Source organism: Phoca vitulina, unplaced genomic scaffold, assembly GCF_004348235.1.
Source record: "Phoca vitulina isolate PV1807 unplaced genomic scaffold, GSC_HSeal_1.0 scaffold44, whole genome shotgun sequence".
In the NCBI taxonomy this organism is placed as follows: Eukaryota; Metazoa; Chordata; class Mammalia; order Carnivora; family Phocidae; genus Phoca; species Phoca vitulina.
This window is the reverse complement of record NW_022589747.1, coordinates 5,012,842-5,032,609: the sequence shown is the minus strand read 5'-3', so window position 1 is coordinate 5,032,609 and position 19,768 is coordinate 5,012,842. Positions and strand designations below refer to the sequence as shown.

The 19,768-nt window shown below is 45.5% G+C and overlaps 1 protein-coding gene across 3 annotated transcripts in view; it reads left to right on the top strand.

Moving 5' to 3' along the window:
• The window catches only part of COBL (cordon-bleu WH2 repeat protein), a 278,487-nt gene that overhangs the window by 13,976 nt on the left and 244,743 nt on the right, over nt 1–19,768 (top strand). Inside the window, exon 1 of one of the 3 annotated variants that reach the window (XM_032430636.1) lies at nt 6,701–8,681. The exons of the other annotated variants lie outside the window; for them this stretch is intronic. Coding sequence (XP_032286527.1) covers nt 8,659–8,681 — 23 coding nt within the window. The 5' untranslated portion in view covers nt 6,701–8,658. Of the gene's footprint in view, nt 1–6,700; nt 8,682–19,768 lie in introns of those variants that run through there. 3 annotated transcript variants of the gene reach the window in all.

Here is a 19,768-nt window from a genome sequence, read left to right as displayed (position 1 = left end):
GACCAGTCTGGGAGTCTGGATTCGATCCTGAAGAAGGAGGGGATCAGTCAGTTTTGAGCAGAAGAGTGCCATCTTCATGGACAGAGAATGTTCTTAGACATTTAGACTGAAGCCAGGATGTGAGAGACTCAGAGAGGGAAGGGGAGAGGCTGGGAACCAGCTGAGACAGGCAGCATTACGGTGGCCCAGGCCCTGACCTGGAGAGGAAGGGACAGTGTTGGAGATGCAAGGTGTGGAACTCTGGGAGCCACAGGTCACAGAGCGGTGAGGCTCTGAACGTGGGTAACTGGGAGAGATCTGTGACCTGTAGGGATAGGATAGTGGAAGCTGGGTGGAAGGGAAGGGGAGAGTTTGGAAGAAGGTCTTTCACGTACTCATACTGAATGTGAGGCGGGTTAAGGAGAGGCTAAGAGATAATCAAGCAGGACTCCTGTCCTCCAGGTGCTTAAATCCAGTGGAGGAGAGATGGACAGAGCATGCTTGAGCCACCAGGCCAGGAAAGCTCAGAGGGGGAAGCCCCTGGTCGGGGCAGGAGAGAAGAGAGGGCCTCCTGGAGGGAGCCATGAACAGCTCTGTGAGGATATGGGCAGCATGAGTCCCATCTCCTGCTACATGCTCAGTTACCACATTGCAAGCCCAGCCAGTGTCATTGGGTGCTTACCAGGCACTGTTTAAAGTGCTTGTATGTGTCACCTCATGTAGTCCTTACAACAGTCCAGGAAGTGTGTGCTACTGTTTCTCCCATTTGTAAATGAGGAACATGGGACACAGAGAGGTTCATCACTGAGACCAGGGTCAGCAAGGTGACATGGTTAACCTGGCACAGATATTAACCCCTCCATGTACTCTTCACATATTTGTAGAGAGGTCCCTGTGGGCCCTGAAGACAGTTCTAGGTTGAAGTCTGAGACATGGGGAGGGTTTTCTAAGAGACATGAGTAGTGGGAGTGAAGTCAGGTCCTTGGGGAGGTCCAGATTTTGTTGGAGAAAACTGAGCATTCGTGGAGTGTGGGGTAGACTCAGGGTGGGGCGGGGCTCCTGGTTTATTCTTCACTTTACTTTCAGCACTTCTGATGTGGAGGCCATTACCCATTTCATTTAGGAGGCAGTGGGCCTCAGCCAGTGTTCCTGCACCAGGTGGTGGTAGCAGGATGCAGGGATTCAGGCCCAGGCCTGCCAAATGCACACTGTGTCTCACTCACCGTGGGACATGTTTAGTACCAACTCTCAGGGGACCTTGGCCAGGTATGACAACCCTCTCTACTTGAATAACTGCAGTTTGAGTCTGAAATCAAAGGCAAGCATTAACACTTGCAATAATAAAGTAAAAGAGAGGCAATGAGCTGGGTTTTGGGGGTCAGAGATGCAGAGTCTGTGTTTGCAGTGGGCCTGGCAGCTACTAAAGTATGGTCTGTGGACCTGTCCACAGTGAGATAAGTATGCGGTGGAGATGGCTGACCAGAAGCTCTTAAAGCAGCTTGACGTGTCTGTGACATCCACATGCCCAGTCTGAGAGGTGATGTGGTTGAATAGGGTGTGCACAGCTCTGGTCTTGTCGAATTGGTATGGGAGGGCCTGTGGGGTCAGTGCTTTCTGTGCATTGTGTCATTTACCCCCCTCAGTAGACCTGTATGTAGGTTCCATTATTATCACCATTTTGGGGCTGAGGACACTGAATCTCAGAGAGGTAACCAACTTGCTCAGGGTCACAGACACCACACCTATAGCCAGGAAACAGTGCTGTGGCCCTTCTTGTGCACCTTTTCCGTTGTTGATATGTTCTCTCATTCTCTGAGCAGGACCGCCAGCCTCCTGCTGCCCCAGCCCCATCATAGTGCCATCAGTAGGACCCAGGCACGTGGCGGGTCTGAGACGCTCCAGGCATACTGTTGTTCAGTCCCCACTGGAACCTGGGCCCAAGTGCTGGGGATTATTAACCCTCTAGCCAGTTTGAAACTTGTGACCCTAGGGAGAAAGAGACCGGCAGGAGAAGATAAGCGAAATCTGGATTTCTGTAGTCTTCACTGATTTACTTCATTTCTGTTCCATAGCATGGTTGTAGCTAGGGGTTTGCAAAAGTTCTTTGTAATATAATACTTTCTTGACAGACATCTCTGTAGCTCCCAGTCACTCAGATGGTGGCACATGGTTGCAGGGGGCCGTTGCCAGCAGCCTCACTAAATCCCCCAGGGTCTTCTCAATGCCCACTGCCCTGAGAGGAGTGTATGCACATGTGTATAGGGACCTTGGAGGTTGTCTGCTCATTTTGGGCGAGGGGGTGCTGTGCTCCTCTCTGGCCTCAGAGCCCGGCGGGAAGGCGCTGGTGCACACGAGCAAAACCTCCTCCTTGGCTTTCCTGGCCTAGATGGCTGTGGCTCAGGGGGCATCATTTGGGTGGTGCTTCCTTTATTCTGCAAGCACGCATTGTCAGGGGGCAGGGGTGGTGGGCTGGGGGAAGAGTCTGGTTGGAGAGCATTTGGTGGAGGGGTGGGGAGGAAAGAGCTGTGGCAAAGGAGTTACTACCACACAAGCCCCATCCTGGGGCAGGTGGGTTTGTCCCCGGAGCCTGGTGTCTTCTGTACTCAGCTCAGGAGAAGCTGCTCCAGGCTTGTCTGTGGTTTTAAATGGTACAGAGTTGCACCTGCTGTGCAGAGTCCGTCCCTGCTGGTGTCTAGTGAGTTAGGCCAACACAGCACTACGTGAAGAGATGGGGTCTACTTAACGGTAATTTACAATTATGCGCTTATTGGCAGCTTTCAAAGCACCAATCTCTGCATTCTGTAAGGCTGCAGGGCAGACATTTCTTTCCCCACTTTCTAGATGGAGGACGGCCCCATGGATTAATGAAGAGTGACGCAGAGGGCTGCCCTGTGTGCGTGTGGCCCCGGCCCCTGCGTGGAGGTGGTGATGCTCAGTGGTGACAGAGCCTGAGCTTGCAGGAACATGCTCATGAATCAGCTGCCCAGTCACTGCACCCATGTGGCCGACAGCCTCGGAAAGAGTGGCCTGATCACAGAGGTGACGGTTTGAAGACCGTCGGTGGAGTAGTTATCTATTGATGAAAACAGATTACCCCAAACTTAGCAGCCTGGAGTGGGGCTGGCTGGACTCGGTGGCTGTGACTCAGGCTGTCCCCTGAGGTGGCGGCCAGGCTTACAGAGAAGCCGGCTCTTTCCATTTTGCTCATTTCTGGCAGAACATCTCAGTTCTTTGCTACGTGGACCTCCTCTTCATGTGGCAATCAGCTTCCTGTTGAGCTGGGGATTCGGGAAGGAATTCAGGGAAGCTGCAATGCCTTTATGACCCAGCCTTCTGAATCACACGCTGTCACTTAGCGTCATATTGCATTCCTTAGAGGCAAGTCACCAAGTCAAGCCCACTCTCACAGGGGTGCAGTGAGGCTCCTGCTTTTGAGGGAACCGGTGTAAAACATTTGTGCCCGTCTTTTGAAACTACCCCAGGGCAATCCAGGCTTGACTGCCTTTCCCCAAAGCAACTTGGCTAAACCACTTGTGACAGGTATTCACAGCCCCCACTGAGGGGCTCGGGAAAGGTTTTCGTAACCACATCCCACTGGAGGGCACTTCTGATGGTCGGCTTTTCCACGGAGCAGGGCTGCACGTGACAATTTTCTTTTTACACGTATGCCTTGTTCTTACATAAAGATCCTCCAAATGATGAAAACTTAGCCTCATTAAAAAGAACAACACAACAATCTCAGTTGCTGAAACGTGGCTGGATGTCTTGGTTTGTGAGAGTCTCCGCCTCTTGGCCTGGCTGAGGTGGTAATTACTCAGCATTCCCACTCCCCTGCCATATCGCCCTGTTTGGACTGGGCGTGTTATGATCTCTCAGCCCAGATCCTGAGTCAGTCTAAACAAGCATGAGGGGGCTGGGTTCTGTCCTGATGGCTGTTAACCAGGGGTGTGTGTCCGATTGCTTCCGGGGTCTTCTGGGGTCTTCTGTGGTAGTAGTTCCGTGAAAAATGCCATTGGAATTGTGATAGGGATTTCGCTGAATCTTTGGGTAGTATGGACATTTTATCAGTGTTAATTCTTCCAATCCATTGGGGTGCCTGGGTGGCTCAGTTGGTTAAGCGCCTGCTTTCAGCTCAGGTCATGATCTCAGGGTCCTGGGATCGAGTCCCGCATTGGACTCCCTGCTCAGCGGGGAGCCTGCTTCTCCCTCTCCCTCTGCCTGTCCCTCCCCCTGCTTGTGCTCTCCCTCTCTCTCTGCCAAATAAATAAATAAATAAAATCTTTAAAAAAAAAAAAATTCTTCCAATCCATGAACACAGGATATCTTTCCATTTATTTGTGTCTTCTTCCTGGGGGCTTTTGAATAAAGACAGGCCTCAGGTTCTCCCTGAAGAGGTTCTAATTCCGCCCGTGCAGATGGGATTCAGTGGTGAGTGGTCTGAAGGAGCTCCCAGGTGACTCAGATGTCCCACCCTGGCTAAAGATAATCCATTCACTTGTTCATCCACCCATCAAGCCTTTAAATGAACTTGAATAAAAATATTGTTCCAGCTCTCAGGGAGGCCAGGCGGGGAGCTCTATTTAGTCTGAAAGAGCTGTTTACGTAGCGCGCAATTGTTCTGTGTTACAAAAATTTCCTCTTCAGAGGCCCTTCTGTGTATGTTTTAATGCACTTCACATGGGTTAGCCAGGTTGCTTTGGAAAAAGACAGTAAAGCCCAGATTGCAAGCAAGCACTCATGCTATGCTTAGCACCTAGCTGTGAGTGATCACCGACATCAAAATGGTTATAAAGCCTTCACAAGCATCCACCACGAAACAGAAACCACTCTCTAAAACACTTGTGGGGACATTTATATAACTGTTTTCCTGCAGAATTATTTCTCTGAAAATAAATTATCGATCAGAAAAAAAAAGACATGGAATGCTTAACTTGTGTAAAATAATGCTTTGGTAAAACACACACACACACAAAAACAAAAAGAAAGCCAAGATTAATTTCTCCTTTTTGATTGTCCTCATTTACTCAAACATCTCCCAGCATGTTTGGATAAACTTTGAATTAAAACCGTACGGATGATAGTCTCTACGTTAAATTTTTGTCAGATTTCTCTCCATAGGATGGGTATTTAAAAGTGACACGATCCACTTTTTACTGATGTAGCACTATTTTAAAATGTATTCACTTGCTTAGCTGTGATTTTTTTTTAAAAAATTAAGAATTAATTAAAATTCATCCTGGCATCTTGGGTGTGGATAATTTGTCCCTGACCTCACGGAGCCCACAGCATGGACACAGGGACAGATCCCTGAGCAAGGAGCTATGACACACGCTGTGAGAGAGATATGCACAAAGTGTTTTCGGAACACCCAGAAAAGAAGGCGCTATCAGTCCTCCTTGTAGGGTGGGGCTACGATAAGTCAGGTTTATTTTTGTGAAAGGCCTTCTCATAAAGCCGTCCTTAGTTAGAACACTCCTTCCAGATGCCTGCCACAGCCAGGTGGGAGAAGCTGTGACAAGATTAGCTCCCATAAATAGATGCTTAGAGGTTTATTCAGTGGGGATTTTTTTTTCCCCCCTAATGCTCAAAAAGGAGAATAAAGAGGTGTGGAAAAGTGCAGACATGTGAGAGACGGTCAGGATTGGACACCTTTCAGAAAAGAAAGTCAAGGTTAGGTTGTCCCGTGGATCCTCCAGCTTTGGTGGCTGTTCTTGGAGACGCCATCGATACAGACCTGCGGGAAGTGAGCAGCACCGACAGTTAAAGGAGGAATGTGATCGGACGGACCCGAGCCTGTGTCGTGTGGCGTCTTGTCACCAGGTGTCATGCTTTGCTGGGTGCCTGGAAGCTTGTGTCAGGGATGGTATGGGAGCGTAGTCCTAGGTCCTGACCGCGTGCAAGGCCAGGCACTCACAGGGTCATGTCTTTGCTTCCATTTGATTGGATCATTAAAAGTTATCAAAATGATACAGGTGAACCTTAATTCTACATAAACTAAGCATAGACAGCGTTCAAGGACTCTGCTACCTCGACGGGATACAAAATTATGTGTATATTCCTAGTGCGATAGTGGCTAGTGAGATCAAACGAAAAATGGTAAACCTTTATTTGGACAAAGTTAGGACTAATGCAGTGCTTGACTGATGAAAACCTTTGGCAGGTTGCTAGAGCTGGAGGAGTATAGTTTCTATGCGGAGAACACTGTGTGTGATCCAGCGTCCTTCATGCAGGATGGAGTAACTAGCCTTTCATTCATTTATTTATTTATGTATGTATGTATGTATGTATGTATGTATGAAAGAGAGAGTGAGTGAGTGAGAGGGAGGGAACCTGAAGCAGATTCCATACTGAGCACAGAGGCTGACGTGGGGCTCGATCCCACAACCAGGAGACCAGGACCTGAGCTGAAACCAAGAGTCGGATGCTTCACCACCTAAGCCACTCCCCCGGAGTGGCTAGTCTTTTTTTTTTTTTTTTATTCATTCGAGACACAGAGAGAGAGAGAGAAAGAGAGCACGAGCAGGGGGAGAAGCAGAGGGAGGGGGAGAAGCAGACTCCCCGCTGAGCAGGGAGCCTGATGCAGGGCTTGATCCCAGGACTCTGAGATCATGACCTGAGCCGAAGGCAGACGCTTAACCGACTGAGCCACCCAGGCGTCCCAGCAAAATTTTTCTTTCTTTTTTTTTTAACATTATCATCAGTAACTTTTAACTAGTATCTCCCTAAAAAATAAAAAGACATAATTTTGGAATAGGTCACTTTTCAGGGGACTTAAATCAATTTGATAATAAACTGCCATTGATTTGAAGATTCAGCTAATTCCATTCAGTGGATGACTTCAAATGACAAAAACAGAATATTGTTCCTTTTAAAACATAGGCTGAAGATTTCAAATGCATGTGAAGTAGAGATCGTAGTGTGGGAACTCCCATGTGCCCATTGTCAAGCATAACATTTTTTAACATTTTCTTTGGCGTGGTTATTTTATGGGCAAAGCCCCCATGGGTTGATTTGTTTGCAAACACTTCCATACGCATGATTCACTCCCCAGACTGTTCTCCTGGCCATCCTGTCCTCTCCTTACCGGGAACCAAACTAACAGTGATTCCTTAGCAGCGCTGACTTCCCCACACATACGGGGACTTCCCAGATTGTCTTCAAGGTCACTTTTCAAGGTTGTCAAAATGATTCCCAAGCCTCAACCACTGGTGAGGACAACCGGTTAGACAAGGCATCTGATCTCAGTCCTTTACCTTCTGGCAAATCTCTTGCTGGTTCCTGTCACCTCGTTTCCTTCCTGTGTCTTGTCATCCCAGCTCCCTCCCTGTGCGTCAGCGTCTCGGCCTTGCTCACGTGTGTCTCGGGATCCTCAGCCTGTGATCGAGGGCTGTGCACCGTGCGCCCACATGTGCAGGGGACTGATGGGACTTCTGCCACCTCACAACGGCTGTTCGAGGGACCATACCCTCTAGGCGGAGAGAGGGGCTGGGTCACCGTCCGGGCAGTGCAGAGTGATAAGGATGACTTCAGGGCAGACTCCATGTGTCCAGTGTGGGAGTCCTCAGGAGGAGGGGGCACCAGGGCTGGGACAGAAGGTCAGGGAGCTCCTGCAGACAGAGGAGTGTGAACAAGGCCCAGCAGGGGCTAAACTTCTGCAATCAGTGCTGTCATTTGACCAGCTTAACCTACCCACAGCATGGAGGTGGAAGGAGACTGAGGTCCCGGGGAAAGAAGGCCTAGGGGCAGCAGGATGCCCAGGCTCGGACAGTCATGTCTGAGTTTTAGAAGAATGGCTCACTGCTTCTGCACCCTTCACCTCTGCATCGGTGTTTATTTTTGGGGGGGTCTCCTGACCTTGGGGTCAAGACAAGATTTAAAGAAAGGTCTGCGACACAGACGCATTTTTCTTGGGTAGACCACCTGAGCTGTGACATCTTGGGTTTCCCATCAACTCTGCTCTGCCCTGTGCTCTGCTTTGCCTGCCACTTTAGAACCCCAAGCTCCCCAACGATGAGCCATCGGATTTCAAAGTAAGATAGAGAAGATGGGCGGGTGGTACTTGGTGGCCTCCGGTGACCAGCAGCACGTAGCTGATGCAGCAGACGCTGTGACCGGCCGCTCTGTTGCGTCTCCCGATGGCGCATGTGCACTCGATGGTCTTGGCCCAGGCACGGGCACTGCCTCTCCAGTGTCCCTTGAAAAGTGGCCGACGTGTGGTCACTGCCACTCAGGAGGACATCTCACTGATTTCCTCCGACGCCGCTGATTTCCTCTCTGTCCCATCTGTTCCCACGAGGAACTTGGTCGAGGGCCTGTGTGTGGGAAGGTTAGTGAACGCAGAAACAGAAAACCAGGCCCGGGAATGGCAGAGGGAGGAGAGATTCAGCCGGGAAAGCGAGTCTCCGTGCAGCGATGAGGCTTTGCCTTTGTGTTTCTGATAAGCTGGGTGGAAGGGGAAGCACTGATTTCCCCAGTTCTCATCAATGAAAGTAGGACAAGTTGCGGTTCCTCAGAGGAGGCAGCTGGAGGTGATCGGTGACTCGAACTGGTTTCTGCTGGGCACTGCTGCCCACCTGCACTCCGTGGCTTGCTGGAAACGTTCGCTGGTGGTGCACAGATGCTGTGCATGCCCCTGCTGTGTGCATCTGAGAGCCTGGGAGGTCACCGGCTAGGGGACGGATGATCGGCTCTTCCCCTTCAGGGTATGGCAAGCGCAAGGACGGGTGTGCAGTGCACGGCCTGGTTCGGGGCAGTGAGGGGGTTGGTTCTCCAGGAAGGGAGACCAGTGGAGAGAGCATGTGGCCGGACCAGCATCACAGCACCTTTGTGCCGTCGGGGGTGAGGGGAGCCCCTCGGTAGCCTCGGAGAAGCCGTGCCAGCTTGTCCGCTGTCTCTGGGAAACGAGCTCTGGGAGCCATGGGAGGGAGGGCAAGGCTGCAGCTGGGACAGACTAGCTGGGAGGCCTCTGTCAGGGCCCAGGAGGAAGGGGGCGGTTGTGAGCCCCTCGGGTCAGGCTGTGGGCGGGATGGAAAGAGGAGGGATTTCAGACAGGGGTTAGAGGTAGGACTGATGGACTGGTGACCAGTTGCAGGTGCAGGATGAGGAGGAGAAACGTGATTTGGGGTTTCTAGGAATGTGACCTTGTCAGCAACGAAGATGAAAACAGTTAACATTTGAAGGGCACTTGGCACATCCCTTTGCCAGCGCTGAGAGCCCGTTGTCCGCAGAGCCCTGTGTGGAGGGCAGGACAGGTCCTACTGGCATCACCACTCGTGGCTCGGCAAGATGCAGAGACTTGTTCAAAGTCACGCAGCCGAAGCCTCCTCGGCCCAGTGTCTGAGTCTGTGTGCCCTGGAGTGGCTGGCAAAGCAGGAACAGGAAATCCGGAGCCATCTGTTTGCAGTAAGGAGCAAAAGGACAGCTTTTGCTTTGCATGCGGGTGGAACGAGGGGCCGTGGAGGGCAGCTGGCCTGGCACGTGCGGAAGTGGGGCTCTGCACCTTGGCAGCAAGGCTGGGCTTCAGCACGGGACCCGACTCAGACCAGGCGCTTCCTAACTCCGCCGTGAGGCCCACTCATCTTCAGGACTCCCGCATCTGAAGGATGCTGTGGCCTGGCTGGGCCAGACTGGCCAGATAAAATGCAGCATGCCAACTTACACGTGAATTTCAGATAAACAACAAATATATCTTAGTGTATGTCCTAAATATTCAAGTTCCCATGTAACCGGGTCTCCTGTAGTTTTCGCTGTCGTCCTACCAGACTCAGGGAACCGAGATTAGTAACACCAAACTGATTCGTTTTTCCGCTGTCCTGTGGTGCTGCTCTCACCCAGGTCAGAAAGTGAGCGAGTACCCAGGGGAAGTGTGTGAAGTAGGGGTGGAGGGCGCCGGCGACACCACAAGACTCAGGCAGCAAAAGCCCGAGGTGGGTTTAGGAGGGCAGGTGGTGAGAGAAGATGGTGAAGCAGCTCCTGATTCTCCTGAAAGTGTCTGGTAGTAAAGGAGAGGAGAAAAGTAGGGTAGGATAGCCTGCAGGATAACCAAGTGGTAGACTCGTTCATTATTTGGGACTGAAGGCCGTGAACCGATCAATTGCTATCCATTGCTCACCAAAATGTGATGACCTGCAGAAGTCGCTGGAGCCCGAACGCGGTGGGCATGCCAGGAGTGACCGCTATTGCTAATGCAGGCATTTCTCTGCTCTCTTGCTTATTTACCCAGGCTGTATCTCTCTGCTGCCATCATTCACAAGTGACAACAGTAAGTTCTGACTTCCAATGATGGTTCCTATTATTCCTTAAAAAGGCAACAAGGAATTGTTACTGTATATAGTAGGTGGGGAGGGAGGACTTTCTATGGACATCTCTGTCTTAGAGACTGATACTTAAATCCAGTTATTTTCTCTTTGTATTTCTAAATTTTATTATTTTTAAATCTAGAGTCAAATTGCCTTCTTTGGTGTACAGTTCTGTGAAGTTTTTTTTTTTTTAAGATTTATTTATTTATTTGAAAGAAGGAAAGAGAGTGCGAGCAGGGGGAGGAGCCGAGGGAGAGGGACAGGCAGACTCAGCAATGAGCGCAGAACCGTATGCGGGGCTCAATCCCACAACCCTGAGAACACGACCTGAGCTGACATCAAGAGTCGGCCGCTTAACCACCTGAGCCACCTGGGCGCCCCGGGTTCTATGAATTTTAATGCATGTGCAGGTCTGTGCAACCACCCCCACAATCAGGATACAGAACAGGTAGGTCACCCCCAACACTCATGCTCATACCAGCCCTTTCTAGTCTGCAAGCAGCCACTGATCTTCACAGCTACCATTTTGTCTTTTTGATAATGCCATAGAGACGTAATCCTTCGGTATGCATCCTTTTGAGACTAACTCTTCCACTGAGCGTCGCACCTCTGAGATGCAACTTCATATATATATATATATATAAATTCATTTATTTTCATGGCTGAGTAGCATTCCATTGTATGGATCCATGCCAGTTGGTTTATCTATCCACTCATCTCAGGTCATCTGGGTTGTTTTCAATGTTGCATGATTTGTGGGTTGATTTGCAGTAAATATTCTTTTACAGGTGTTTGTGCAGACTTAAATTTTCATTGTTCTGGGGTAAATACCCAGGAGTGGGATTGCTTGGGTCATGTGGTGTATGTCTGTAAGAGCTTCCAGAGTGGCTGTGCATTTTCCATTCCCCCCAGCAATGTCAGAGAGTTCCTCTTGCTTCATATGCTCATCACCACTTGGTATGTTCAAGATTTTTCCTTTTAGCCATTCTTATGGGTCTGAAGTGGTAGTGCGCTGTGGTTTTCATTTGCATTTGCCTAATGGCTAATGATGTTGGGCATTTTTCATGTGTTTATCTGCCATCCGTGTATCGTCTTTGGGGAAATCTCTGTTCACGTCTTTTGCCTATTTTTAATTAGATTATTTGTTTTCTCATGCGGTATTTTGAAGGTTCTTTATACATGTGTACACAACTCCTTGGGCATATATGGGATTTGCAAGTATTTTTCTCCCAGTCTGTGGGTTGTCTTTTTGGTTTTTTAACAGTTTTCTAAAAAGATTAGAATCCCATTTTTTTTGTTTTCTCCACTCACTTCATGCCTTGGACATGCTTTGGGTGCCATGTCTTGCCTAACTAACCCCAGGCCGTGGAGATTTTCTCCTGTGGTTTGACTTTCCCATTTAGCTCTGTGATTCATTTTGAGTTCACTTTTGTTTAAAGTATGGGATTTACATCAAAGTTCTTCTCCTGTTCCTCCTCCTTCTCGTTGTTTTCTGGCATCCAGTTGTTCAACACCCTGTTGAAAACAGTGTCCTTTGTTTGTTAAATTGTCTTTACACCTTCATCAAAAATCAGTTGACCATATTTGTGTGGATCTATTTCTTGATTCTCTGTTTTTTGTTTTTTTAACTGATCTGTTCCCTTACCACCATTTTGTATTGTAGCTTCATAGTTAGTCTTGAAACAGGGTAGCGTGATTCCCCCAACTTTCTTCCTTTTTTCCCCAAAATCATTTTGGCTATTCTCATTCTTTGACTTCTCTTATAAATTTTGGAGTCAGTTTGTATCTCAAAAAAAAAAAAAAAAATCATGCTGGAAAATGGATTTAAATTTTGTTAAATCTATAAATCGATTTGAGTCTTCCAGTCCATGAGCCAGATACATCTTTTCATTTTCCTAGGTCTTTTAAATTTCTTTTATTAGTGTTTTGTCATTTGCAGCATATAGATTCTCTCCATGTTGGTTACATTTATAATTAAATATTTTACCTTTTTAGAGCCATCATAAATGGTATCTTAAAGTTTCAGTTTCCAGTTCATTGTTGTACAGAAATATAATTGATTTGTGTGTTGACCTTATCTCCTCTGACCTGGCAAAATTCATTCATTAATTCTATAAGGTTTTTGTTTTGTTTTGTTGCAGATTCCCTGGGATTGTCTATATGTGTCTAGAAGATAGGTATGGTTTTATTCCATTTTCCCCGATATTTTATTTCTTTTTCTCTTCTAATTGCATAGTGTAGGCTTCCAGTTTTGAAGTTGAATAGGAGGAATGAGGGTTTCTTTTTTTTTAAGATTTATTTATTTATTTGAGAGAGAGCATGTGCACACGAGTGGGGGGAGGAACAGAGGGGGAGGGAGAGAGAGAATCTCAAGCAGACTCCCCGTTGAGCACAGAGCCCAACACAGGGCTTGATCTCAGGACCCTGAGACTATGACCTCAGCCGAAATCAAGAGTCAGATCCTTAACTGACTGAGCCACCCAGCTGCCCTGAGGAATGAGGGTGTCTACATTCTTGCCTTGCTTACAATCTTGGGGAGAAAGCATTTCACTTGTGTCCATTTAGTACGAAATTAGCTGGAGGTATTTTGTAGAGGAAGCTCCCTTCTATTCTAGTTTGCTGCTTGTTCTTGGTATTAAATTAGGCCAAATGCTTTTCTTTGTTTCAGTTGATGTGTTCATATGTATATGGTCAATATGGTGAGTTTTTATTTATTCATCTATTTATTTAAAAAGCAAATTGGCCTGTTTCATATACTGTAATGGTGGAAAAGACATCCCATTTATGAAATTTTAATTCATAAGAAGAGATTTTGACTTAAATGTCCTATAACTTAATTTGTCAATCTTTTAAAAAATAAATTAATTTTCTGAATTGAAGTATAGCTGACACACAATGTTACGTTAGTTTCAGGTGTACAACATAGTGATTCGACACTCCGTACATTATGCTGTGCTGTGCTCACCACTCATATCTACCATCTGTTGCCGCACGTTACTATGACAATATCATTAACTGTGTTCCCTGTGCTGTGTCTTCTATTCCCATGATTTATTCATTCTATAACTGGAAGTACATTTACTGATTTTTGAATATTGAACTAGCCTTGCATTCCTGAGATAAGACCCACTTGCATGTGGGGTGTATTCTTCTTCTTATATATTGTTGGATTCTACTTGCTAATTTTTGGGGGATTTTTGCATCTGTGTTCACGAGGGATATTGGTATATAGTTTTCTTTTCTTGTGATATATTTGCCTGGCTCTGGCATCAGGGTAAATTGGCATCATACAATGATTTGAGAAATATTCCCTCCTCTTCCATTTTCTGAAAAAGATTATGTAGAATTGGTATAGTTTATTTTTCTTAAAAGTTTTTCAGAATTTTCCCATGAAACCCTATGGGCCTGAAGATTCCTTTTTCATAACGTTCTTAACTACAAATTCAGATTTTTAAGGAAATACACTTGGGTTCTCCGTTTCATCTTCAGTGGGTTTTGGGAGTTTATGATTTGGGGGGAATAGGTCTATTTCATGTAAGTTGTTGAATTTTGTGCACAGATTTATACAGAGCTTTCCCTTATAATCCTTCTGAAGTCTGTGGTTTCTGTAGTGATCTATTCTTTTTCATTCTTCATGTTACTCATTGGTGTTTTCTCTCTTTTCTGTCATTCTTGTTGTAAGTTTATCAGCTTTATTGATCTTTACAAAGAACCAAATTTTGTCTCTATTGCTTTTTGTTTTCTCTGCTCTTACCTTTATTATTGCCAGCCTTCTCATGATTTAGGTGTTTTATTCTTTTTCAAATTTGATTAGGTGGAGCTTAGATTATTGATTTGAGACATTTCTTTGCTAAGACGAGCATTTGATGCTATACATTCTTTTTAAGCACTTTATTATCATCTCACCGATTACCAATTTTGACTTTTTAAATTTATGTTCAAGTTCTTGAGCCTTCCTCCTTACCCAATCAATTATTTAGAAGTATGTTATTTAATTTCCAAGTACTTAAAAATTTTATGGTTTTCTTTCTGTTACTGATTTGTAGTCTGATTTCAGTACGGTTAGAGAACATATTTTGTATGCCTTCAGTTTTTTTACAGTTGGCAAGATTTGTCTTATGACCCAGGAGACGTTCTATCTTGGTGAATGTTCTACGTGCACTAGAAAACCATGTGTTGTGGTTCAGTTGGTTAAGCGTCTGCCTTTGGCTCAGGTCATGATCTCAGGGTCCTGGGATCGAATCCCACATTGGACTCTCTGCTCAGCAGGGAGCCTGCTTCTCCCTCTCACTCTCGCTCTGTGCTTTCCCTCTCTCTCTCAAATAAATAAAATATTTAAAAAAAAAAGAAAACCGTGTGTTTTCTGCTACAGTTGGGTGAAGTTATAGAAATACCAGTTAGATCTGGTTGATTGATATAGAGTTGTTCAATTCGATTGATGTATAGTTGTTCAATTTTTTCATATCCTATAGATTGCATATTAGTTATCTCTTGGAATTTAATTGTGGATTTGTCTATTTCTCTGATTGGATTTGTCAGTTTTTGTGTCATGTATTTCAGAGCTTCATTGTTTGATGCATTTAAATTTAGGATTATTATGTCTTCTTGGCAAATTGGTCCTTTTAATATTATGTAATGTCCCTCTTTATCCCCAGTAATTTTCTTTCATTTGTCTAACATTTCCCCCTTGTCTGATCTTGATTTAAGGCCACCCAGCTTTCTTTTGGTTTGTATTTCATGGTGTATTTTTCCCATCATTTTACTTTTAACTACCTTTTCACTATATTTATAGTGAGTTTCTTGAAAATAGCACGTAGAGATCTTCCTTGACTTATGATGGAGTTATGTCCTGATAAATCCATCATAAGTTGAAAATAGTGTAAGCTGAGAATGCATTTAATATACCTAACCTAGTGAACATCATAGCTTAGACTAGCCTAACTTGTATGTGTTCAAAAACTACATTAGCCTACGGTTGGGCAACATTTAATACAAAACCTATGCTGTAATAAACTGTTGAATGTCTCATGTAATTTATAGAATGCTGTATTGAAAGTAAAAAGCAGAATGGTCTTATGGGTAAGGAATGTTTGTAATATCTTCATGACTTCATGTGCAGCTCCCTGCCACTGTCCAGTGTCATGAGGGAGTATCATACTGCATAACACTAGCCCAGGAAAAAGATCACAATTCAAAATTCGAAATACAGTTTCTACTGGATGTGTATGCTTTTCACATCATTGTAAAGTCAAAAAAATCGAACCACTGTAAGATGAACCATTTTAAGTCAGGGACTGTCTGTATTTGAGTAATTTGTCATTTAGCTGAAATGTTTAGATCATTTACATTAAGTCATTACATCAAACCATTCTATTAAACCATTAAATGAATAAACAATATTGATCTATAACTTTTATGATATTTGTGGCTTTAGGTCAATCATTTAATTATTCTTTCTTTCTTGCCTGTTTTGCATTCCAGTTTCCCCTCTCCTGTCCTATTTTGAGTTATTTAATAATTTTTAATATCCCATTTAAATTTTTCTCTTGTGGTTTTTAGTATATCCTTTGCTTATTTTTATGGTTTTTCTAGGGATTAAAATATGCAAACTTTTCCCGGTCTCCTTAGAATCAACACTTTCTCATTTCATTCAAATCATTCACATAGAAGAAATGTAGATTTCCCTAGTTGCTCTCAAGATTTGTACCTTGTCCTTCCTTAGTTTTAAGTAGTTTCATTATGATATCCCTGAATATGGGTTTCTTTGTATTTATGCTGTATGGGATTTATTGAACTTCTTGAATCTGTAGGCTTATGAGTTTTACAAAATTTAAGGCATTTTCTGCCATTATTTCTTGAAATATTTTTTTTCTGACACACATTCTTTCTCTCCCCCTTCTAGGACTCTGTTGATATGCACTGTAGACCTTTGTTGTCAAATAGGTTTCTTAGTCTGTGTTCATTTCTCGCCAGTCATTTTTCTTTATGTTATTCAGCTTGGATAATTTCTATTGATATGTACTCAGAATTGGTGAGTCTGCTATTGAGCCCATGCAATGAAGCTTTGTTTTATTTCAGTTATTGTATTTTCAAATTTAAAAGTGCCTTTTGGTTCCTGTTCATATCTTCTGTTTCTTTGCTGAAACTTCCCACGTTTCTATTTATTTCAAGGGTGTTAGCTCTTACTTCTTGGAGTGCTTTTGTAACAGTTGCTTTAAAGTTGTTATCAGACAAGCCCAGTATGTGGTCATCTTGTGACCTCTGTGGGTTCTTTTCCCACACAAGTTGAGATTTTCCTGGTTCTTCATATGATGAGTAAATTTATGTTTTCCTAGACATTTTGAATATTATGTTATGATATTCTGGCTTTTATTTAAATCTTATAACAATATTGGCACTCTCTTTTTGTTTTATCAAGCAATTGACTCATTTGGGTGTGAGCTTACATTTCCACCAGGCTTTGTGTGGTTGTTGTTTTCATGTTGGTTCTGTGTACAAAGCCTTCACAGTGCCTTCACTTCTTCCCACGTTCCTTTTGCCGGGGGCCAGTCTGGGACCTGGGTGGTGGGCTGTCTCGTGGAGCAGTTCTCAAAGCCTATGGCGTGATGCAAGAGTCATCTCCACACATGTGCATTTCAGAGATGCCACCAGGAGTCTGTAAATGACTTTCTGGACTGTCCTGGGCTCTTCCTCCTCTACAGTCTCTTCAGTGTGGTCTACTTCTCTAGGATTCCCCTTTTGGTCCTCTAGCCAGAAAACTGGGGCTTTATTTATCCTGCTTTCAGTTGCTCTTCCTCTGACTGCCTACTTCTGGGGCAAAGCAGCAGAACAGAGAGTGGAAAAAGCAGTGGGATTTACTCTGCCCTCATGGGACCTCAGCCCCTCTGGTGAGAGAGAACAGGATCTCCCCTCCGAATTTTGGGTTCCGCTGGGCCCCCACCACTGTTGCTGCCAGCACCTCTGCTTCTGCAGGACGTCTTAGGGACTGGGCTCGTAAGAAGAGGGAAGAATACATAGAATCCTCCATTCTCTCTGAGCATCACGGGACTCCCCCCTTTTTTTTTCCTGAAGCCTGGCACTAGAGGGTTTCTCCTGCAGCTCACTCTGTCAATGCCTTTCCCTCTGCAGAGCTCAAGCTGCACTGAGTCCAGGACCCGAGGGGGGGGAAAAAATAAGTGGTACTGTAGCATCAGTTTTGAGGTTTGGCAGTTCTGCGCCTCATCCCCAATTCACCTGTTAAGAGTTTACTTCTCAGAGTCCTCCAACAGCTGCGCCATGCATCTGGCCAGTTTTTATAGCTGCATTGAGTGGGAGACAGAGAATGCTGTGTTTATCCCATTGGAACCACTTCCCTTTTTCTTTTAAAATGCATGTGCTCGGTATATCCAGACAATGGATTATATTTAGCATTAAAAGGAAATGAGCTATCAAAACATGAAAAGACATAGAAGACCTTACATGCATATTACTAAATGCAAGAAGGCCATCTGAGAAGGCTACATGCTGTATGATTCCAACTGTATGACATTCTAGAAAAGACAGAACTACAGAGACAGTAAAAAGGTCAGCGTTTGCCCCGGGTTAGGGGGGAGGGCAGAGATGAGTAGGTGGAGCACAAAGGATTTGTAGGGCAGTGAAACTAGTCTGTATGACCCTGTAATATTAGATACATGTCATTATACATTTGTCCAGACCCATAGAGTTAACAACACTGAGTGAACCCTCATGTAGACTATGGTTTCTGGGTGATATTGATGTCACTGTAGGTTCATCAGTTTTAATACGCTCCTGTTGTGAGATGTTCCTACTTGGGGAGTCCATACATGTGTGAGAGCAGAAAGTATATGGGAACTCTCAGTACCTTCTGAATTTTGCTATGAGATTTTGCTGTGAAATTTTGCTGTAAAACTGCTCAAAAAAAAGTCTATTAAAAATGCATTGCCAAAGGACCTCATTTTTTAAAAAAAGGTTTATTTATTTATTTGAGAGAGAGAGAGAGTGGGCAGGGAGAAGGGGAAGGAGACTCCCCACTGGGCACAGAGCCTGATGCAGGGCTCGATCCCAGGACCCTGAGATCATGACCTGAGCTGAAATTAAGAGACACCTAACCAGCTGAGCTACCCAGGCGCCCCAAAGGGTCTCATGTTAAAATAATTGTGGGCTTGGTAAATATAGTCAAACATTTTAGGCACTTTAAAAACAGAAAGGAAATAAAATGATCGAAAGCAGTATAATACACTTTCGGAAGTACACGGGGTAAACGCAACACATCTCATTTACTCTTTTGTAGTTAGGACATGACTTCAGTTACTTCGTTCCATACATTGTCATTTTTCTGGGCTATTTCCCTTATTAGCATTTTCTGGCTTTCAGTAGATACTTCTAGAGACGTAAGGTCAGTGTTTAACTTAGAATTTAAAATGTGTACAGTGCCTTTCACAGGAATGTGTCATGTGGCCTGTCCATAAATCATTGACTTTTTTTAAAAGCTCAGCCCTACGTTATTAGCTTGTAGGTGCTGGGCTGGTACACAGGGAGGGACCTGCCGTAATTTGAGAGGGACGACAGCTGTGCCGGTCCTCATGGGGCCACAAGTATCTGGAGAGGAGTGTCCCTGCAGGCCGCCTGTCGCCTGGGCACAGGGACTGGTCAGAAGGAAGAGTAAGAAGGGTCATCACTCTCAGCGTGCGCAGCAGCTTGGCTATTTCTGTACTTCCCAGCTCTCTCCAAGCTGGAATCATCTAGAAAAACACATGGCACATTGAGGGATTGCCTTCCCTCGGTTCCGTGGATTATGCTTGTCATCTTATTATGCTTTCATTTTGCTACTTTCGTTGTTTTTGCCTTTGAAAGACGAGCCCATGGAAGAAGGCTCTGTGGTTCACTCGCTTTGGCACGCGGAGTCACGGACCTGCCTAAATATAGCGTCCTTGTCTTCGGGTGTAGCTGGAAGGAGGGCATGCAGGTGGCCATAAATGGGAGTGCTCTTCCTGTGCGTGCCTGGCTGGGGCCTAGCTCTCGATTCGGTTAATCTCCGGATCAAATTTACCCTGTTTGGTGTGCATGTGTGTGGGAGTTTCTGTGAATGTGGAGCTTCTAAATTTGTGCACCATTTGATACGGGTGTTTAAAAGTTGTAGTATTTGTGGTGCGGGCACTCGAGGCCGGCCACTGTGTTTTCAGTACCGAGATGTGCTTGTCCTTTAGGAGTCGCCAGGGGCCACGCTGCTTACCCTGTGTGTCTCTCTCTGTCCCGTCTCACATGGGCACAGAGAGATGGGTACATAACCCGAAACCGATCTGCTCTGCAGTTTTGACAAATGCATCACCTTTCACCTCGTGGGTTCCTCAGAGGCAGCTTTGGAATACGGCTGGGGGCTCCGAATGCCTTCTGAGAGCCCGGGTGGAGGGAGATGATCCGTCTGCCCACCTGTGACCCGTCACTGATCGCTTCTTCTGGGTCAGTCTTGTGCTTGCTGTGTACCCATGAGA